This window comes from Pteropus medius, unplaced genomic scaffold (assembly GCF_902729225.1).
Source record: "Pteropus medius unplaced genomic scaffold, Ma_sr-lr_union100, whole genome shotgun sequence".
Lineage (NCBI taxonomy): Eukaryota > Metazoa > Chordata > Mammalia > Chiroptera > Pteropodidae > Pteropus > Pteropus medius.
Window position 1 is genome coordinate 32250715 of NW_024354500.1, and position 23793 is coordinate 32274507.

General features: G+C 37.8%; 1 protein-coding gene across 1 annotated transcript in view; it reads left to right on the top strand.

Moving 5' to 3' along the window:
* The window catches only part of PKHD1 (PKHD1 ciliary IPT domain containing fibrocystin/polyductin), a 411516-nt gene that overhangs the window by 193988 nt on the left and 193735 nt on the right, over window positions 1-23793 (top strand). The window contains exons 48-50 of the mRNA XM_039853082.1: window positions 1517-1763; window positions 13193-13370; window positions 14771-14966. Of these exons, the coding sequence (XP_039709016.1) occupies window positions 1517-1763; window positions 13193-13370; window positions 14771-14966 (621 nt within the window). The remainder of the gene's footprint in view (window positions 1-1516; window positions 1764-13192; window positions 13371-14770; window positions 14967-23793) is intronic.

Below are 23793 nucleotides of genomic sequence, written 5' to 3' on the forward strand. Positions count from 1 at the left end.
ATAGCTTCACCATTTTATATCAGCCGATAGCGATTTCAAAAAAAAAAAAAAAAAAAAGCACACCACAATTAGTAGCCTAATCCCTTCTCATTGGGCAATCTTGGCTGTCATATAGTTCATTTGTTTAAAAAGTGTCTATTCCAGGTTCTATTTATGGAACTGGGGTGTACAAAGATAAAAAAAACACATAGTTCTTGTCTTCCAGGAGCTTTTAATATAGTCACAAAAGTAACTGTTTAATTCAGTCACTGTACTAGAGTGTGACGAGTACAATTCTAGAAACCTGAACAAGGTCAGTGAAAGGAGTAAGGAAGGAGGTCAGGTTAGATTTCTTAGAGGTGACTCTTGAGCAGGGTTTTGAAAGATGAATAGAAATTTGCAAGAGAGAAATGTGTAAAAAAAAATTTCTAAATATTTGAACAGCATATGTAAGAAATTGAAATTCCAATAGGACTAAATTGTACAGCTTCTGGTGGTTGTGGTTTTAGATGAACTACAGAAGTTGCAAGAGGTTAACCATGGGGTCTTGGATGCATGACTTAATTCACTGTATGGACTACTGGGATGCAGAATGAAAACCTCAGAACCTCTATTTATTCGTAATTTATTCTTTTTTATTTTTCTGTTTGTATATTTTATAATGGATGTAATACAGAAGTATGGTAGTATGTGTACTAAAAGATGTGTACTCACTTTAAAAATTTTAATGACGAGGTGTGTGGATTAAAAGACTACTGCCATATTTTCTTCTTGGGCAACTGGATTAGCAGCAGTACCCATAAATAACATGGAGGTGTTGTGAGGGACAGGCTGCTAAGAAGTGCAGCTCTAGAGCTAATACTTAAAAAAGTGTGTTACTATGACTATTTGCCCACATGATTTAATGTTGCTCATGAGGGTAAATGTTTAAAGTATAAACCTTATAAAGGTGGGGTTAGACTCATCATAGAAGAACTGGAGCAGACAGATCGAAAGACTAAACCATAACACCTTTAGTGTATAGTAATTAGTAAATTAGAGTTCTATTTCTCTATTTCCCACTAGACCATTATTTCTCACCCTTGGCACTATTAGTATTTTGGGCTGGAGAGTTTTTTTTGTTGTGAGGACTGTCTTGTGTATTATGGATGTTTATCAGCATCCCAATTTCTACCCATCTGATGCCAATAGCTCTGCCATCAACCCAGTTGTGATAGCCAAAAGTGATGTCAAATAGTGCCAGATGTCCCCTGGAGGGCAAAACAACCCCCAGTTAAGAATCACTGCCCTAGAATACAGGCTGCATGAAGGCAGCACTAATACTACTCTTGTTTCCCATTGCATCTTCAGCACATACCAAGAACCTGGCATACAGTAAGCAGTCATGATTTCTTTCTGAATAAATAAGTGAGTGTATTGTAAAACTGTATAAATATGCAATTTAAAATACTGAAAACATCCCAGTAAATTCAGCTGCCATTTGTTATAATAGTCTTTTGTGCCATGTGTAACAGTCTTTCTGTCTTCCACTTTATAGGTGGATTTACTGTGAAGACCAACCAGTTGAAGTTTACAAACTCTCCAAACATAGTAGCATTTCCATTTCCTCATGCAGCAATTCTGGAAGACTTGGATGGGTCTCTGTCTGGGAAAAATGGAAGTCATATTCTTGCTTCAATGGAAACCCTCTCAGATTCTTGTTTGGTCAATTCCAGCTTCAGTCAGATTGTCCCTGGCAGTGTCTGTGGGGAAAATGTTCTCTTTCATCGGATGTCTATTGGATTGTAAGTTGAATTAACTATACTTTTCAGTTTGCCAATGAGCATACACATATCATTCAGGCTGTTGAGAATTATAAAAGGGAAATTGTTTTTCTAGACTCTATTTGAAGTATTTAGTTCTACATAAGTGATGTGGGAATCATTTTGACAGCTGTCAAATTATAAGTTTGTGTTAGTTTCAGGCTGATTCAAATGGCAGCTAACTTTTAATATCACTAGACCAGAACTTGTAGTCCATGATCTCTTATTGACATTTTGAGCTAATAGCTTCATCTTGAAAAGACTTGCAATCAACAGAGAATTTGAAATGTATTTAAATTAAAAGTATTATTAAAAAATTCCAATAATGTCCATTCTCATTTATATACATTTACTCTCCCCAAGCTCTTTTTAAATGTTCGATATGCTCCAGGGAAACAATTGCTGATGCCTTCCTATTACTTGCAACGTTGCTTCACTCCAGTTCATTTTCCTTATTAATTTCATGAACTATTGGATTCGTACAATACATTTCCTATGAATATTGGAGCAAGGACTCCTTGGTTTTGCTAGTCAAACTACCATTAAGTCAGCAACTGGGCTGTTTATAATGCATAATAGGATTGCTTCTGCCCTCTTTAATTTCTAGGTAATGATGGCTGAGTGTCTAGGGTTCTATCTTGTACCTATTTCAAATGCATAGTATATATGTAGCCAGACTTCTTTCCTTCTTTTGTTTTAAGTGTCCTAGCTACATGAATACTAAGTCAAGTGATTTAACTAGACCATGTTGGCTTCTGTTTTAAACCACTAAACTCCAGAGAGTGAGTCGGTGTGGTCAGGATTGCGCTGTCTGTATTTTGAATGCATATGGAATCAATATCTTGATATTGTTTTAAAAGCCTTAGAAATACACTGCTAACATTGAATAGTCTGAGCGTTTTTTCACTTTTGCTTTCCAGATTGTTTATTATTCTATCTAATGTTAATGGGCACAATTCCAATGAGTAAAATAGCAATGCGGAGGGGTGTTTTTCATTTTTAATCATTTTGATTGCACAGAGCATGACTTTTTTCTTTTAATTCTCACAGATATATTCTGAATTTTATTTTTATTTTTGTGATTTTTTTTAGCAAAGGTGTTTTTAATGAGTGTTTTGTGATTTATAAAATTTAGTGATTTATTTCTTATATGCATTTTTTTTCAAATAGGGAAAATTAAAATAGATTTGTGTAGTTAAAAAGAACATTATACACTCATGTGATGTTTATTTCTCTGCATTATTCTCTTTTTCTTATGCCTTACTTTGAGACCTACTGAAAGACTGTCTCAGAGAAGCACTTAGTGGTGGTGTTAGAAGGCACTGCAGATGTAATCTTATCTGAACATGTTCTTGGAGATCTTTAGCACAGGATACTTAGGTGTTTAACTTAGCAGCAGGTCATGATCCCAGCACTTAGGGACTGAGGAGGTCAGAAAGATAATAATCTTGAAATGATATTTTAAGTAGATTCAAAAGGCTCTCGCTAGTGTGAAAAACACATTTTTGTTTTTGTGGAACTTTCCTGGTTATAAATTAAAAAATCTCATGTCCCAGAAACTCCTTCGGTCTTGGGAAAACCAAATGGTTGGTGACTGCACTCCCTATGGTTCTATTTAAAAAATTTCAGGTTTACCCGCAGGTCTATGGACAAATGTCCCACTACCCCAAATTAGCCCCAGGGAAGTTTCAGCATATTCCCAGTTATAAGTCTCTTGGCCCTAGAGTCCTCACCTTTAGGATAAGTGATTGGATTAGATAGACTCTCGAGACTTGCTAGTCAAAGTGCCCGAGCATTCCCTGGGAGCTTATTGGACCTGGGGAATTGCAGACTCCAGCCCAGACATCCTGAATTAGAATCCCCAGGTGATTTATATTCAAGTTTGGGAAGCACTACTCAAAGGTCCTTTTAACTTTATCTTTCTATGATTCTATCCCTAGCTATTTGTGCTCAGTGACTTGATCTTTGTCCCAGAGCATTATAACCTCATTAGGAACATGTCAGAGCTAATGAGCAATTTGAATTCAGTGTAGATACAAACTTTGCTGCATTTCATGGAGAAAGGATTAATTTGTTGTGCTATTTGCCCTGGAGCAAGCACCCTAAGAGTTGATTTACAAAGCTCTCATAGTCCTGATCTTTTGGGGTTGCATGTTGATGGAGATCTGATATGGCACAAGCACCCTGCTATCATTACTTTCCATTCTTACCCTCCTCCCTCAGCACAATGTCCCCAGAAGGCCAGGCATGTGGCCTTACATAGCTGTGTAAAGAAGTCACCCCATTCCCCTTTTGCTAACAACCGAGTGGTTGAAGTATAATTTCTTTCTTGGAAGGCCCCCTCTTTCTTCCATTTTTATTGTAAGTTCATTGTTTGACAGTGGCAGCTTTCTGTCCCTTCCCTTACTACCCTAAGTCTAATGGGTACCCACATTTGTGGCACTTGTTTTAGAGCTTCCTCTGACTTGACCCTAGCAGCTGGTTTGACAGAGACATGTAAATATTTGAAATTGGTAATAATATTTAATATCAAAAAAGTTTCCAACCTGTGCAAGGCAAAAAAGGTCTAGTTTATATTTTGTTAAAATGGCAACATGCTAGATCTGCATGAGAGCTTTTTATATTGTTTTCTGTCTCGCTTACCAGTTCTAAAAACAGGCTTTCTGTAGGATCCATGAGTATTCTGGATAGTGTTTTTTTTTCCCAGCTTCTGTTTCTACCAATCACATTCTATCAACTCCATCCTTGCTGATAAGACAGGGGTGTATTAGCCCTACCAATGTAAGTCAGGAACTCATTTCAGAAAAATATGTCAGTGACCATTTTTCTCTAGAGGTCTCATAATGATGACATGCCTAACATAGTTCTTTGGCTTCATTCGCCCTGAAATTTAGATCAATGTTTTCTTCTGTATAGGGATAATTATATAGGACAAGGGTAATGCTACTGATAGATATTTGTGTGCTCCTTAAATCACCTTTCCTGTCCCGTAAGTGCTAGTGTTTCTTGAGGCTCTGTAAAAAGCTTTCCTTTCTCTCAAGTCATACTCTTCTCGTGTGATCTAGGTTATTTCACCACCTCAATTAACATTCACTGATGCTTCCAGATTTTTTCCCTTTAGTCTACACAGCTATACTGAACTCCAGACCCATTTATCCGACAACCCTTAGGATCTGCACTGTCAAATACTGTAGCCACTTGCCACATGTGGTTACTGAACACACAAAATGTGGCCTGTCCAAAGTTTAGATGTGATGTAAGTATAAATTATACACCATATTTCTAAGACTTGGTATGAAAAAAATAATGTAAAATAGCTCAGTAATTTTTTATATTGTTATGTTGAAATAATATTTTGGATCTATTGGGTTAAATATATTATAAAAATTGATTTCACCTGTTTCTTTTTGCTTTTTTAATGTAGCTAATATAAAATTTAAGATTATATCTGTGGCTTACATTTATGGCTTGTATTATATTTCTGTTGAGCAGTGATGCTTTGAATATTTTCACTATTTAATAGCCATTTCAAACTCGACTTGCCAAAACTGAATTTGTGGTCTTTCTCAAAAGACCTGTTTCCCCTGTTCAGGCAAATGCTTCTGTTGTCTAAACCAGAAACATGGAGTCGTACTTGACTCATCTTCTGACCTTATTTCTTTATAAATCATCTACCAAGTCTAGTCCATTTTATCTCTCTCCAAAATTCCTCTTGCGTCATTCTACTTATCTACTTGCCAACTTGCCAACTTGCCCTCTCTAGTCCAGGCCACCATTATCTCTCACCACAATAGCCTCTTAGCTTGCAACCTTGCTGTGCTCACATCCTTGAAATGTAAATCTGGTCTTGGTATTGATTCATTCCCTTGCTTGAAATTTAAAACATTTCCCAGTGCCTCCTGAAGAAATTTCAACATTTTTAATATCTCATGGGCCCTTCCTGACCTGCTCCCTGTTTATAGTTAGCACTGTCTCTCAGCACTCTGCCCTCTCTTCCTTGCATTTTATGCCTCAGCCATACTCAATTTCGATTCATAAGGTTCAGCTTCCATGAACCGAGCATGAAGGTCATTTTCTCTGGTAAACTTTTCTGAGCTTTCTGTACCGTTGTGTGCTGGCTCTCTATACTTGATCTAACCAATACTCATAGATAGCTCCCACATAACTATAAATTGTCCATCTTTTCTCGTAGATGGTAAGTAAGGTAAGGATAAGAGTATTTTTGTGTGTATTATTGTGCCCAGTACCATGTTGAACACATAGTGACTCAATAAAATTAGTATTGAATTCTCGAATATAAATGAAAAAATGTGGATGCCCCACAATCTTCCTCTAGGACCATTATTGTTCATTTTTCTCTTAGGACATGTTTATGAGAAGCCCATGGCACTCAACGTTTCTTCAGAAGATCCAGGATTAAAATGCTATCCCCAATCTTTATTTCTAAAATTCCTAGGAACATCTAATGCTTAAGAATGTCCTTTCATAATATCTTCTAGGCTTTTGCTTTCCTGGGGCTATTGGTTGACCAGATTATTTATTTTAACAACTGATTCTTTCTCTACTCTGCCCCAACCCCACCCTTATTGAGTCAGAAGTTTGCTTGCATTTGCAAATGTTTTCTTGCTCTGGTAGTATAGATGCATAGAATTGTGATGGAAAGAATGAGAAGTCATCCTTCACAATTACTGTCTGGGAATTATTTTTGTTGTTGTTGTTGTTGTTTTGATCTAGAGCACTCTATAGTTCTTTTAGTTGTCATAGACTTATTTAGATGACAATGAATCAAACTTTGATCTGTTTTTCCATTATCGACTACATTGAGTGTGGGGGGAATTAAAAGAGTTTATAAGATGTTGTAGGTTGACCAACCAGTCCTTCTGAGTTTTTATAGGACATTTAAAATAAAGCTAGCATATATTTGAAATTATTTTTCAAAATCTGAAGAATAGAGAAGTAATTATGAATCATTTATTGGTATAAGACTTAGCTCCCCCTCTGCTAACTTCCTATATGTATCACTTTGAGCAGGTTATTTCATCTCTTTTTGCTTCAGTTCTCACATCAGTAAAATGGGCATAATGGTATTTATCTCACAGGGTAATTGCCTGGCACATTGTAAGTGCTCAATACATGTTGTCTTTAAAAAGTCTCTATTTTACATTTGTGATTTACAAAACACCATACAAACATACTACTAATTGAATAAAATGCTATAGATTATTATGTTTCTGAGAAACAAATGCCTAGCAAAGGAATTAAGCTTGCTTAAATGTGATCTAACCTCATTCTTAAAAAATAGGAAATACTTTCCAATAGTCACATAACATTATACTGATCTAGCAAAACCCCCCAGCCAGTCACAGAATCTGGAATCATTCAGGACACAGTCGTTGATTCATTGTTTCCCAATACCTTCTGTTTCTTTCTTCCTAATTCTCTTGGAAAAGGAAAGAAAAGGTTAATGTTCTTGTTGATCACCTTGATTCTTAGATCTTGTTTGATATCCTCTCCTGTAGTGCTTGCATGCAGTTTTTACCTATGTAACTGCTTTTAATGTGTCAGTATTCAAAGTATGAGGCACCCCCTGCCTCTGTAAATGCAAAAGTAAAGAAGAGTTCAAATGGAAATTTTGGCCTACCTTTTCCTTTAATAATCGCCTAACTCGCCTTCCTAGGGATAAATAGGCATAGCATCACTAATGGTATCTTTTCAGTCCTCAAAAACAAAAACAAAAAAACCCCAAACAAACAGAAATCCTGTGGGACAGAAAAATTTCAAGAAGTATTATTCTCTCTTGGCAGCAGAAGCTATAGAAGTAAAATAGAAAAAAGATCTAAGAATCATAATGGACCCCCAAACTGAGGAATATCATCAAATCATGATATCACTAAAAATAGCATCGGGGATAGGGGCTGACAATGAGCTCGTGAGCTGGTGTCAGTCAGCTCCACCACAGCACCAGGTGTGTGTGTGTATATATATAAAAGTAAAGACGGACTTTTTAGTCTAACTCTTTACCTAATGCATAAAATTGTTTTTCAGTATCCCTGATGAGTAGCTTTCTACCTTCTGGTTGCATAGCTTCAATAATGGCCTTCTCATTTTCTGAGGTAGCCATTCGAGTTGGATTCAACAGATCAAGAGAAGAGATGCATAATGTATGAAGGATCAGCCTAAATAGGATGATAGACATTTGTTGTTTCTTTTTATGGATTAACACAAAATAACGAAGGAGTGTTGTCCTAAGGGTGTGGCAGAAGTTGTAGACACTGTTTTTGAGGAGCTGCTAGGTTGATTGTTGGGCTTCTCTACAATAAACTTATTTCTTGAGTGAACTCTGAGAAATGATAGACAGAAATATACACTTGCAAAGTCACAGAGGAGTGATGTTTGGGTGTGCCTGCCAGAAACACAAGGATTATTAAATTATATGGCTTGCCTACCAGTCCTGTATTTTATGTGAATTTAAGGACTGTTAAAAGTTTAGGGGGAAGACTAAATATTGTGGCTTCTTTTCTCTTTTTAGGTTTCTTACTCCAAAGGAAAAATATTTAAGTGTATCTCAATCAATAAGGGTATATAAAAAGCCTGTACCTTTACATATAATATTACTGGATGGTGGCAGGTCTGCAGGTAGGATAGTGGTTTTTCTGACAAGGACTTGTTATGAGCCTATTGTATTTTTAAAGGATGCTCAAGCCAAACTGTGCCATGAAACTTTGTTGACTGTCCTCAAAATTTCAATTTTGTCCTTTTTGTGAAGTAAAAGATGATAGCAACAGCAGCAAGCACTAATATCCAGGAGATACTAGAAGCACCATTTGAGGCTAGTTATTATGAAGTGTCTGGCTTAGGAGATGTGTAATTATAAAGAGTTTATTTCACAATCGTTCTGAATTGAGAGCATTTAGAGCTCAATACAGTGTTTATCTTAATACACATAGATATGGACCCTCAGGAAAAGTAAGCTAATGGTAAACACAAAGCAGGGTGTTAATATTTTTTCTCATTGGTATAGTTGATTGCCTAACAAATCCTTTGTGGGCAGTGTACATTCAACAGTTCCATACAATACATGGGCACTAAATTACATAACTGTTTATGGAACTAATATTGTAAATTGGTACTTAGGCTGGGACGTTTTATCAAGTGACAGTGCTATATTTCTAAAGAAAAATATCTCTTAATTAAAGACAGGCTTGGTTGTTAAAAAAGAACAAAAATTAAGGCACCCCTTTGAACAGGAAAAGAAAAGGAAAGGCTTGTTCTTTTGTCTTTTTGATTATATAGGGGAGCTGTTGCTGATGTAGAGTTAAGGGTTAATGTTTAAAATGGACTGCTTGCCTCCTGGTTTCTTGCACATAAAGCCATGAGAAGTTCAGGGAGAGACTTCTTCTCCTAGTAATGAAGCTCTCTGCTGCTAATGGCCCATGCAGACTCCCTTGGCTCCTCCAAATTAGAAATACTTTTGTGCTCCTTTGCTTCATTAACAGTAAAGAGAGAGAGATTGGTGGCTATTTAGGGCACAGGGAAATGGGTGGCTATTTAGGGCAAGTGAAAATTGTAGTAATTATGGTTGGTAAATTCTTTTCATGGTGTTCTTCAACTCTTGATGTTCTTTTGGTGCTTTTCAGAAGGGCCCACCACTGTCACTGCTCGCATTTGTCCTAGAAGGATGGAAGCTGATTTGATTTTGAAGTTTTCTCTCCTGGTTATGGTCAACATAAGGCATTTTGCCTAATGGGAGATGATGGGTTTTTACATTACGATTTGCTTTTCAGAATGTACTATATGATTCATCCCACTACTAGCTTTGATAAAGGTACTTTTGATAACCTCCTCCTCTACCTGTATTTCATTATAGAAAGCTGATGCTGCATGTGAGTGCCTGTGAAATTGCATCTTAAATAAACCTTGGTTGAGACGGATGGGGTGGCTTGATAGGATCAGGGCGATGCATGAAGAAGGAAGAGGAAAGGATAATTTCAGATCACATTGTGCTCTGGTGGGTCTCTGGTTGATCAAGGAGTTAGCATCAGATTGCTAGATGCTGGTTGGAAGGGAAAGGTACAAAAGTTCAAGAAGAAGATACAGAAGTCCTAACGACAAATAGAATGGAATTAATGTTAGAATTTAGTTGTTTCACAATCTTTGAAGAGAGGGTCACGTTTATAAGGGCCCTCAGAAACTGGGGATATGGTCTGACAAATGGCTCCTTTAAAAGTTACAATCTATAGAAAATGAACCAGTAGAAATCACATCCTAAAAATTGATTTATAAATGTGGTGCTATCAGAAATTGGAGAAGTAATTAAGTCTAATCAAAATAACCAGGATTCTTGGGGCAACATTGCTGGAATTAAGAAGCATTTTTAGAAATATCTGCCCAATTAATTGTATTGTAACATATTAATCTAATACTTTCATAATTTTCAAGATGGTATGTATAACATCTTAAGAAAAGAGTGGCAAATACAGGTTAGTAAGGCAAAATAAATGACAAAATATAGGTTGAAAGAATTAAATGTGAACAGATGGATGGATTTATACAAGTAGAATTTTTCTTTTGGTCTATAGTTTAAAAAACTATTTATAAAAGTGGTTTAGTTGAGAGCACTAACTAGGAATAAAAGAAATTTTAGTTCATAAGAAAATCAGCATTTTCCTAAAGCAGAGCTTACTATTAGCACAGATTGCTTGTACATGCCCAGGAGAGGTTTTCTGATCACCAAACGTAAGTGATTAAGTCCTCTTGGCAAATATTCTATTAATATGGGGTTGACTATATCAAGCTCTGATAATTTATGATCAAACTGCTTATCTCCTTTGATTAATAAGTTTACAAAAAATCTCTTGTGGTTTTCTGGTAAACTTCCCTAGAAGTTGAGGAGAAACATCACTAAATGGCCAACTGGAGTGTTCGGTTCATTCAACACTCACTTTTCCATTCAACAAATATTTATCAAATATCCATTATGTGAAAGGTAGTTTCTTACTGTGAATTATTAGATGGAAATTCTGATTTATCAAATAGTTTCTCCTGGATTTGGGTCTTGTGATTCATTATCCAGAGCCCATATGTCTCTGAAATCTGAAAGAATTCGTTCTCAGAACCTGAAACATACTGAATAGCATCCCCGCACCATGGGAATCCCACTTTACACACTGACCATGGCACCTACTGCAGCCAACTCATCTACCTCTTTGGTATTTCTTGGTTCCAATTTATCTCTTCTTATCACATTTTTAAAACACTTATTTCTCAATTGCCTATCTTTACTCATTAAATATATGAATTGGGCCAAATTGTGCTGGATGATCTCCTGAGACTCTGGGACTCATGGTTTCAGTCAGAGGAAGAGAGAGCCATTATGGCCAAGGACAAATGGCTAGAAATACAAGGAAGAGAGTTAAGTTTTCTAAAGCTTTTCTAAAGATTTAAATTTAAAAATAAATTCCATAAACAGATCAAGAATTTTAGAATGTGAATACACTATAACTGGAAGAAAGAACAGAATAAATTATGGAAGAAATTCCTGCAATGGATTAGAAGTTAGAGCAGATGACCTTCGTGTCCATTTTGATTCTAAGAACATGATTTGTGGATTGCTCTTTAGTTCTAACTTAAATTCTGATATATATGTGAAAACAACAACAACAACAACAATAACAACACCCTAAGTATCTCAAGCCTTAAGACATGAAGAAAGAAGTCCATCTACCCCAAGATTTCTAAAAGTTCAGTTAATGCTGCATAGGGAAATTTAGGAAAAGAGTAGTTTTTTATTCCCAGTGTCCTGAGCAGTTTTCATTCCTTTCATTTCTTTATATTAATGGATGAAACACATTTAATCTTATAATAAATTTGTATCAATGTTCTATAGCATGAAAGGTTTTAAGTGTGTTTTTAAATGACCAAATATTCTGGATCAACCTCTAGATATTAAAACGAGTAGTACAGAATGACAAATCTGGCACATCTGAGGTTCTTTTTTAAATGAACTTTAGGTAGATGGTTACTGTATACTTTACATATATTATCACTTTAAGTTTCACAGTAGCTATATGAGATACACAGTATTATTGCCTCCATTTAAAAAAAAAAGGAAATTAAAACTTGAAGAGGGTCAAATATATACCTAAGTTTATACACTTAGTGCACACAGATATAGATTTTCAATTTATACCCATTTGAACACAGTGCCCAATCATTTAACACTAAAAACAGTTTCCATTTATAATATGCCACTGGATTGTAAATTGGCTTTGGATATGCTCATGCCACACCTCACTTTGAAAACCCAACATCCTCCTTCATCTCATTTCCCTCTACTTTGAGAATTTAATTATCTGCCTGCAGCAAAATGCCACAGTTAAAGATTCTCATGAAAACTAAACCAAAGGGGAAAGGACAGTCATAATGTGTATTGATTTTTTTTTTTTGCTTTATTTTTTCTGTCTTTTAGTGACTAGATTTATTTATGTTCTAGTGAAGTCTTAAAAATTACTTTCTGGGTTGGGCTGTGTAGGATAATTTTCAGAAATTAAAAAAATTTCTAGTTCTACCCGTGACATTCACTTGACGCTTTTGTCATATTGTGCCTCAGTTTCTGTATTCGGTAAAATGCAGTTCTTCTATAAACCCTTTATATAAATTAAGAAATTGATGTCAACTTTTGGGAGAGCTCATTCATGCATTCTTTGTTCACATAACAAACATAATTTGAGTGCCCATTGTGTGCCGAGTCCTGTGCCAGGGTGCAGGGTACTAAAAAGGAGAAAATATATCTAACTTAAGGATCTCACAACCTATGTTAACAAGCAAAAGAGCAAACCCAACACTGAGGTGCTGTGGTAGGAGTGAGCACTGGGCTCAAGCCAAAAGGAGATGAGCCAGGTTACCTCTTTGTTCTAGGGTGGGCTACCGAAGCCATTCTTACTAGGCAGTTGTGGGGAGGGAGCTTCTGATAGTCCAGGTACATCGGGTTCTGGGTCTCAGTCATTGCTCCCAATAGGAATATCTAATGACTATATACTATGTTTTCTGCTTTTGATAAACCTGGTCTATGGCAAAATTCTGGCCATGGACATTTCTTTGTTAAAGTAATGGTATCTAGTGCTGGCATATGTTACTTCATTAAGACGGCGTTTTAGTGGCATCAATTCTGAGCATTACTAACTCCAACCCACCAGAATAGTGAAATGCACAAACGATCCAATAACACCTTCCCACTGGGCTATTTTGACCCATACAGTGACTACTAAATCCTCCATAGACACAGACAAAAGGGTCCTAGGACAGACCTAGGATAGACAGACGATGAACTATAACTGATAGGAGAGGAGTATGTTAGATCCAGAATGAACAAATACATCAAAATTCATTTTTTTCTTTTTAAATCACCCTAGGATTAATGCTCCAGATGTTTCTTATGATTTAACCATGACTGACAGCAGAAACAAGACAATCACTGTCAGTTATGTATGTGACACATTGTCTAACCCTTATGGCTGGATGGCACTGCTCTTAGATCAAGAGACCTACTCACTGCAATTTGAGACCCCTTGGATCAACAGATCTCTACAGGTAATGCCAGGAACTCATTCAGTGGTGTGTTCCATTCCCCAGGGGTTCTTATCTTTCCTTCTGTGAAATAATAGTTTGCAGGTATTGACATCTATCTGCTGGTGATGATAAGAAAAACTGCAGCACCATTTTGGCCAGATGACTATAACCAGAATACGAGATATGTTGTTTTCTTTTCTTAACTTGAAAATTTTAGAATCTATTTAAATCTCACCTTAAATGCAGAGTTGTTCTGCCTGAAATTTTAACTTAATTAATACAATGAAAAACAGCTTCTGAGCAATCCATAGAATTGTATTCTTCTGTTATGGGTTAAGAGCCAACTTAACCCAGGGAGAAGTGTTTGTAGCCAGAGAAAATGTCTTAACAATGCATTTTTACATTGCATACTGCCACCTTGTGGTCAAAGATTAACTTGCAAATGAAGGTCCAGACAGTCTTTAGGGTTGGGTTGAAGGAGACAAATGGTTAGGGGGAGCAAAGATAGGAATAGCCAGGTAGAGAGTGGGTGCGTTTTCTGGAAGAAAAAAAAAGCAGTCTAGTGGATTCCCTCAAGCTTCTTTTCTTCCTTTTAACACATTTCTTTCTTCCTGTCTCATAATACATATTTTCCCTAAAAGTCATGAGAGCAGTCTTAGGGAACTAAAAGCTGCTTTAGGTGTGCTATCGTTTTGAGGAATTCATAGCAGAATCTGTTTTGATCCTCTAACCATTGCTCTCAGAAAGGAGAGCTTGTTCCTTCCCTTGATGTTCCCATGAGATAATTTTAAAAACATTTAATAAGGCGAAGGCAGAGAATGGTGACTCTGGAGGTATACACCCTGGCTCAGCACTCTCCCACTTTGTGATGTGGGGCAAGTTACTGAACCTCCGCCTGCCTCAGCTTCCTCATCCTTAAAATGGGGCAATGGTAGTAACAACCACAGGGATATTTCAAGGATTGAATGCCTTGATTAGAATCGTACCTGAGTACGTAGCAAATCTCCAACAGTGCAAGCTATTAATGTTAGGTGTGGATGGCACTGCTGTCGTTGCTGCCTTTTTAAGTTATGGGAAAAACTGGAAAGGAATTCTAGACCTAGCTCTGTCTCGTCTAGCTGTTTGACCTAGGATAAGTCAATTTACTTGTCTGGGCCTTGATTTTCTCTGTTAATCGAAATTGATAAACAAGCAGAAATGTATGGCATCTTTCAGTTCTCACAGCCTATGATTTTATAGCCTAAGTTATGAACTTATTATGGAATGGATTTAAGTGAGCCCATTCCTCACAAGAAAAGTAGTCTGGTGTGAACTATCTTATTTCTAAACTATTCCATCTGTGGGTTCTTTCTTTGTAGCTCTTTTTGGAGGGGAGCCTTCCTTACTAAATGAGCTCTACTTTGCTTTTCTCTCACTTCAAGTACTCAGCAACATTTGGCAACTTTGCTCCTGGGAATTACCTCCTGCTGGTACATACAGTCGTGTGGCCTTACCCCGATATCTTCATAAGGTGTGGGAGACAAGTAGGGCGGTCCCTTTCGGCTCTTCCATCACCTCGTAAAGACCAAGGATGTGACTGGTTCTTCAATAGGCAGTTGAGGGAACTCACCTATCTGGGTAAGTACAACTTGATGAGCGTTTTGAGGACACATAGTTAGAAACCACCATTCACTCTTGAATTCCAGACATTTGTGTTATGAAGTGATGAGGAAAGGAAGGGGACAGCTGTGTGTTATGGTTAAGGAGGCGGACTTTGAAATCAGACTGCCTGGGTTTTAATCCCAGCTGCAACACTTACATTCTATACAGCACTGAACAGGTACTACTTTTTTCTAAGGCTCAGCCTCCTCATCTCTAAAATGGGATAATAATAGGACCTACCTCAAAGGATAGGAAGTTAAATAAAGACTAGAATGTAAAACATTTTAGCAGAGTGCCAAACCCGCAGCAACTGCTTCATGTTTTCAGTTCACTTGAAGGCAGTGTTGTATTTGTAGAAAGATCAAGTGCACAAAAACAGGATGGCTGGTTACGGCCACGGTTACTAGGAACAGCAGAGAGTGAAAGGTGACAGATATAGAGGGGTGTGGAATGATGAGTGAAGTTAATGTGGACAGTGAGAAGGACAGCCTTGGAAGGGAATCAGGTCAGGAAGATGAGAAGGCATGGAGGGCTGATCTGAGTCCTGGGCAGGGGGTGGGCTGTATCTATCTTGTGTCAGGATGCAACATCAAGACAAAGGACCTAACAGCTTCGTTTCATTTTATAGGACCAGGAATCCTTCTGTGATTACAGAGTAACAGGTGGCAAAAGGATTTTCTTATTATCTTATTGTGTGTTTCACAAGAGCCCAATATGTGGGTCAAGACCATGTATTTCTTTTGACTTCCTAGTGTTCCTTTCATATTCCTTTCTATGCCATGTCCACATTGGTCACTCTGAGCACTGTGATGTCCACTTATACCAACCTCAGCTCAGTGCGGTCTGTGAGGAGAATCTGACCAAATGGGTCTCTAGAATGACAATTTTGTCATAAATTGGTCTTAATGAATCTTGGTCAAGTACAGGGGACCTCATCAACATGGGAAGTCGTGGCCCCTGCCCCAAGCCAGATTTGGTCCTAAGGATTTAGAGAGCTTGTCAATTGTCCCTAAAAGTCATAAGAGTGGTCTTAGGAAATTAGAAGATACTTTAGGTGTACCGTGGTTCTGAGGAGTTCAAAGCTCTCACTTGTGCCTAGCCATATGTCAACTGAGTCTGATCTACACTTGAGCCTTAGGACTATTAAATTTTAATAGCACCAGAGAGGAGAATATGGTACTTTCCTGATATTTTTATCTTTGCCAAATGGATTGTTGTATACTTTATTTGTGTTGAATTGTATCATTCAAATTTTATTTCTGACTTGATCCATCCATAAATGTTACCTAAAACTATAAAAACTCAGGATGGACAAAGCTCCATGAGACTGTTTTACCACCAGAGTCGTATACAGCCGTTAAGCAAGAGCAAATAGTTGCCATTAACTTTAACTATGACTATTCGCTTGATGTATATTCTAGAACAAAATTTAATTTCAAATTGTTCTCGTTCTATAACTTAGCATGCTTCTGAAGAGTGTGTCTTGTCCATCAGTCAGATTCTGTTCATGAACTACAAACTGATTTGAATACTCACATAAGCCAAAATGATAAAACACATTTGTGACATAAAGAAAAAAACATCAGATCATGCAGCTACAGATTTTCTTTCCCCTTGATAGCATTATTTATTGAATTAATAGCAAGTTATACTATTATCGTATATACACACATACACACATATATAGTATAAATGCATACCTGTTTATATGTAGATGTACATCTGTATAGATATATTGCATATATGTGATGTAGATGAATATTTCAGTATAAAATATTTTTGTTAAATAGTTTTTATTAATTTTTACAAAATTCTTTGTATCGTAATACCCTAGTATCTCCATCTTTGAATGATATGAGTTGGAAAAGGAACAGGGAGTCACAGAGGGCTGGTTAAATGTTTAATAACCTTGGAGACCTTCATTGCTTGAAGAGGATTCTCAGTGCCCCAAGTAGTGATTTTCATGGTCGTTTGTGCCTCCAATATCCTCTGAGCATATGGGATAGATAGGTGACTAGGTGACACTTCCGTTTCCATTTCTGGGTTAGCACAGTGGAGATATGAGGATTTAGGAGGAACTGAGGCTCGCGCTGCCCCTCCATAGTGATGTTCCATGAAGCTACATTGCATTGTGTGGATTTAGTTATGATTTTGTATATACCCTGTGTGAAGTTGACAACACCTTTAGGAAGGTTAACGATGCTGTAATGCCATAATTGCAGTGAGACAGTAGTAGCTGGTACCCCAAGAGACCCCAGCAATAGAGTTCCAGTTCTGTGCCATGCATTTTACATATTGGTTAGTTTGTTACTTTCGTTTAATTGTTTTTTTTTTTTTTCAGATTATGTGACTTTATAGGTCTGTGACTAGGGACATAATTAACATAAAATGCGATTAATCTAAGAAGAGCTTAAGTCAACACTTCACAGTCTGTGTGAACATACTCCTGGAATGAAAAAACATGGGGAGAGTTGTGTGTAGAAAAGTTTATTATCATTGTAGGGAAACTGCTTGACCTCCTTCAGGTCCATCGAGTTAAACTTTTTCTGTTAGACTTTCAGGGGGTTATTTGGGGGTCCTGCTTCTCTTTCTGGCTGGTGTTTCATTCAGAGTGCTGCTTCACTGACAAGTGGCTGTGTTTCATTCTTTTGTTGACCATTTCTAAGTGGATCATCTTTTGTATTGTTTGTCTGCAACCTCACCACATCCCCCAGGAGAGGAAAAATTTTTTAAATCACAATTATCTTCATTTCCTTTATTGGCAACTTTGTGTGTGATTTGAGATACTTGACTAATCTTACACTCAGCTAAGAATGGGAAAAATCAGAACCCAGGCATTCTAGCTCCTGGCTATGGATTTCTCCACTAGAGTGTGCTGCCTGCTAAATAATCATTGATTACTTACCAAAGAGAGTTGGGGGTACTAGGCAGGGTTGTGGGAGAAAACTTACTGATCCCCAATGACAAAGAAAAAATCCTGCACATATAACATGTTTTGACCCTTACCTTTCTCTTCTCCACCAAGGCAAGTTTTGTCTTTGTTCAGCAAACATCTTTATGGAATGCAGGTTCTTTGGAAAGCTCATGACCAGAGCTTAGGGCTTAAGGTTTTAATCAGTGGCTGACTGGCTGTTTTACCTGGGGCATGGAATTATAAATGCTCCATGCCTCAATGGCTTCATCTGTTCAATGAGGTTAAGAATACTTACTTATCTCTTGGAATTGTGGTACAAAACACCCAAACATCTTCAAGTGTGATTAGTATGCCACGTTACTTTACTACAAATTTTCTCAACAGATTAGTTGTCTAGAATTTTTCTTTTTTCTTGGAAGATTAACAATGTCAAGTGCCTTGAACTCATCATAACCCTTCTGAAAGGGTATTATTCTATTTTCCTTGACTAGATTTTGTTAGATAACTGAGATTCATGATAATATGACATATATGATGTATTGTTCCCATAATTGAAATTTAATACCATTTAAGTAATTGTTACCCACAGAATAAGTTAACATTGCTCATTTAAAAATATCGTTTAAGGAGATTGGTTCAGGTTGCCTTCCTAAAGCCCATGAGAATTCTGCCCAAGGAGCCACTTACAAAACAGACCACAAGTGAAGTATTTGTGTGCTTCAATTGTGTTAGGACCCAGGAGGGGCAATATTAGATGCAATAAGCTATTATGAATGGCAGTTTTGAACTATAACTTCTATGCCATGCTTGAGAATGGGTATGACTAAGAACAAGTGTTCTTTTATATTTTCAAATTTGGAGTCAAATCTAGCAAGCCCATTTTTCCATTTATATGATTTGATTCACTGACAGTTCTTGTCTCTGCCTTACACAGACAGTTTCTCACTGCCTCTTTTCCTGCTGTTTTTTCCAGGGATGTTTCAGTTCATGGTGAACTATTTTTATTTTTTAGTTACATTAACGCTATGAAATAATTAGTCAGCTAATTAATCTGGTTTACAAGCTTTGTAGGATTCTTCAGCTGTCAGTCAGGCCCAGGCCTGAGGCCTACATCTAGTCTTAGCTCTCTTGCCCATGTGATTCCCGTTGCCATGGCTACTGGCTACATCTGCTGACACCCCACTCTCTATTTATTGCTTAATTAAGAATTTCACGCTCAGCCCTTATCTGCCTCTAAGAACAAGCACACACTGTTGAGAAATTCCAAATTTAGGCCCAGGCACAAGGAAAGCCTTTCTTGCAGACTTGGCTGGTTGGAGCCTCTCTAACGATCTTCTCGGCATCCCAGCCGCCACCCTTCAATCAAAAACCATTAACTGGGGCAGAGATAATGAGCATGTAGCATATCAAAAGAAGGATGTTTGCTGGATCCAAAGGAGGAAAAGCTGCTAGGCCCCATGCGCAGCTCCACTTCAAAGGGAGATGAGACCCCTCGTCACTGGGGCCTGATAAAGCCTCATTTGTTCTGGGCTTGACTTATGCAAAAGGTCTGGTATGTCAGAGTCTCATCTCACAGACGTGGAACCCCCCCACCTCTTGTCTCTACCTCCACCAGCCCCCTCCCTGGTCTTCCACACGCTGGTGTGTCAGCACTTAGGCAGCTGGGTCCCCCAAAGCATCAGGCGAAGCGTATAATCACTGACTCTCCGCTGACAATGGCCACTTGTAGGGGGGTGGCCGGGAGGAGGTCTTCATCACAATAGGAACACAATTATTGCAGCTGCTAGGGAGGGCTATGCTTCTTCCTGTAGAAATATAATAGGACTTGCCTAAAACAGGGAGACAAGATTGGAGGGAGGTGGTGAGGGTTGAGAGGGGTGGAGAAAACAACCTTGAGTTGATTATTCATATTCTGACTCTTGGAAGCCCCATGCGGAACCAGTGGGGTTCCAGCAGCTGCTCGTGCACAGCCCTCTTCTAATAATTGTACATTCTGTCAGGGGTCAACTTACTTTTGACCCTGTCCTTTTATGTTGGTAAAAGGCTCGTTAGGACAAACTGTTGGGTTGTGGCCGGGTGCATTAAACACTCACAGCCCTTACACTCGCTTTATTCCCCACCCAACCAGCAGCCGGTGATAAATTCATATCAGATGCTGAACCATTCACCGTTGCGCTCCCGAGTTCACACAGCCCCAACTCTCACAACAGAGCTAAACTGAACTGGTATATTGTGTGAGACGGCAGCTGAGAAAGTCTGCCTGCTAGGCTCAGAGGCTCGTTCGTACCACCTTTTTCTGATCTGACTGAAGAGACATGTTCAGCCAGGCTGGCCAGTGCTTGTCTCCAAGTGTTCCCCCGACCAAGATAAAGGCAGGCTATTTGGTGAGAAGCCGGAGCTGTTGTCCATGAGGGCAAGAGGGCTGTATGTAGAGAGACAGATGGACTTTATTGTCTGCACTAGGTGCCCTGAAGAACTCAAGTCACAGAATGCTCAGAAAAGATGCTGTTAACTTGGGAGATCTGAAAATTAGGAATATTTTCTTAAGTTTGTGGCTAAGAGATCATGGATACTGCTTAGCTTTCTCTTTTCTCAAAGCGCTGAGGGCACTGGGATAGAGCATGCTGCTGCCTAGACCCTTCTGTTCTTCAGCTGGTCTCCAAGACCCTATGCAGCTCTTTGAGATGGAATCTTGTTTGGATTCAAGATGGAGAGAGGACTCAACTGGCTCCCCTTTTTCGGAGGATTTTATAAGCAGAGCAGAATCATAATCCTTCGAAACTCTGTAGCCATTCCTATGCTGAGTCCCTCTAAGGCAATCTACAGCATTCTAGTTAATAAATTAATTTACATTCTTATAGAAAACTAATTCCCCAAAGATCCCCAAGGATTTTTACCAGTAATATAGAGGACTGACTTCAGGGAAATGCACAAACCTCTACGTCAAAAATCAGAGAATGGAACAGGAGCTGGAGCATTGAAAAAGAATTTGTCCTCTTGATTGCAAGCAACTTCTCCAAAAGGAAAAGGAAAAAAGGAAGAAGCAAAAGAAAGAAGGAAGGAAGAAAAACTTGGAAGTCATACTTTTTCTAGGAACCACTCAGATTAAGGAGTTAATTCTTAGTGATGCTTGTGGCCAGCCTTAATTTGTGCAGGGCAGAGTACAGGTGGTATAACTAGTATTCAAACTCAGCTTTTCTGACTCAGGTTCCATACTTTTTCTAGTATATTAGTGATTTTTTTTATTGTTTGTTTGTTTTACATCGAAGCTTATATCCCTACCCTTGTAAGCTAATAATTTTCCCTTCTATTCATAAGAAAACCTATACTTACTAACTCTATACTGCCTAAACTTTAGATATTTGAGTACCACCTTCATGATATGTCACATTCTTATACCTCCTGTACTATTATTTGCTTGATATTTTTAAAAATCAATTCCCATTTTAAAAACCTAACCTCTGCTTAAGAAATAATATTCATAAAATCATGGGTTTAATGACCTAGCGGTTTTTCTAAAACATATTAACATTCACAACTATTAAAATAAAACTTTTATGCCACTAAAATTACTATCTCATATTCTATGTTTTGGGAATATAATGCAAGTTTTTGGTATAATTGATGAAAAATAAAAAGTGTGAACACAAGGATCCCTTTTTTTAAAATCTGGGTTTCTCACTTGCTAAGAACACCTGCTTCTGAGAACAAACTACATTTTTGAGAGTAAGGTGTGAGAGAAATTGTAAAATTTCTCAATTCAGTGCTTTCTAAATGTGCCTCATGGGCAAACAGCTGGAATGCTTGCTACCAGGTCCCTTCTTGGAAGTTCTTGTTCTGTAGATCTGCACAGAGCCCAGAAAAATCACAAATACCCCCACAAAATTGTGGCAAGCATCGCTCTGAGTTAGAATAACAATTGTTATTTTTCTCTGAGTTAATTAAGATGATTTAATTTAGCTAACTCTCAGGACTGTGGTTAATGCAGATGTATCTATCTGTTGGTGTCTTGATTAAGTTCTTTTACACTTAAAAAAATTATACTCTTCCATGAATGAATGTTATTGGGGAAAATAGAAGACTCAATATGGGAAGCACAGGATTTCCATATAATGTTTCTGTAAAGATCTTTGAAAGATCCTGTGTTATGAAGGCCAAGGTGACTCTGTGGCTTTCTCTGTGTGTCTGTAATCACCCTGGAGTATTGTCCTCTGAATCAAGCTTCAGCTGTCCAGGGACCAATTGACAAGTAAGCTTTCTCTGTGACTAAGTGAAAGAGGGTAATTTCTGAGGAGTGAGGTCAAGTTCACTGAAAAAGTAGGGAGAAACAGAGACGCAGTGTGCAGGTATGTGTGGCAGATCCAGGAGAAGAGGTAGATATAGAGGATAGGAAAAGCTGAGCTAAAAATGCAGAGAGAGACCCAAATCCAACAACTGGCTCATGAAGAAAGAGCTTGAGTTTGGGTTCAGGACAGACAGACAGAGAGAGAAGGTATGAGTCAGAGTGAGAAAGGGTGAAATCTGCAGACACAGATTGCAATTGCTGCCATGTTCTCTCCATGCATTGTCAATGGCTGACTCATGCTTTATAGATGTGGACTGAATGAGGGGTTCTATTATGTGCATTAACCTCAATGACAAAGTACAAATGGGAATATGAATGAAGAATAAATTAGGAAAGGAGTCTACAACCTGCTAAAAGGCCATGTGATTTTTCTTTCTACATAGGTACTTATCTATCCCTCCAAAATTCCAAGAAAGAATGAGACCTATGCAGTAAGGGAATTATTAATTTTTCTCTTCCCTAGGGCCCTAGTGAGAACAAAATTTGCCAGACATAGCACATAACTCTGGTAGGCCCTAGTATCATATCTAGATAAGTAACTCTCTTTCTTCTTACCAGGAGCTATTTTCTTAGCACAATTTTCTCTTCTTTCTAGATGTCTCTGTTTATAGCAAGCTCAGATCATATAGCACTTATCAGAATAATTTGGCAATAATTGACCCAAAGACTTCTCTTCTTTTTGAGGACCAATCAGATATTCTTACAATCTGGGAAGGATCAACTGCAATAAGTTCTATTTATAAACAGAGTAGATTAACCATTCTCATATTACAAATACAAAATCAGAAATCATAAGCACTGAGAAAACATATGTACACTTTCACAGCCTGTGTAAGGCTTTTAAACTCTTCCCAATTCAATACCTTTATTCTCAAATGATTTTTATTTCTCTTTGTATTTATCCAAATTGGAAATGTCACTTAACATTTACACTGTCTTTTATAGAGTCAAAGCACTTAGCAAATTTTAGCAGAGCTGGTTAAATTGCTTACAATTCTGAATACCATGGCTTATCATGATTAGGCACAGCTGTAAAGAGTAAAAAGAATAAAAGCATAGTTTTTGGATTGTGTTAACTGACTCTTAGAATAATGAGCAGGCCATGATAACAATATTGATAATAGTTAAATTTATTGTTCATTATGTTTCAGGCACTGTGCTAAGCATATTGCATAGATTATCTCATCTTTTCTTCCCAATAACCCCTATGAGGTAAGATAGTAGAATTATTCTCATTTTCAGATGAAGTGACTGAGGTTCAGAATAGTGAATAACTTGTCAGTTGCCCATGTTCTAGAAACTGGACCCAGGATTCAAATTTAGGTTGATAGATTCCAGCACTCACATTCCCCCGACCCTGCCACCCCCTACCCTATGGCACCACTCTCATGACACAGCAATGGTGCTAGGGAAGAAACAGTCCTCTGGACCATGCTCACATGCTCAGAACCAGCCTGAGGAAGGACGTGTGCAAGTGGTGGTATAGGAAACCAGACTTATTCACACCCTCACTTTAATAAAGCAAGCAGTAGCTCTTCAATGTG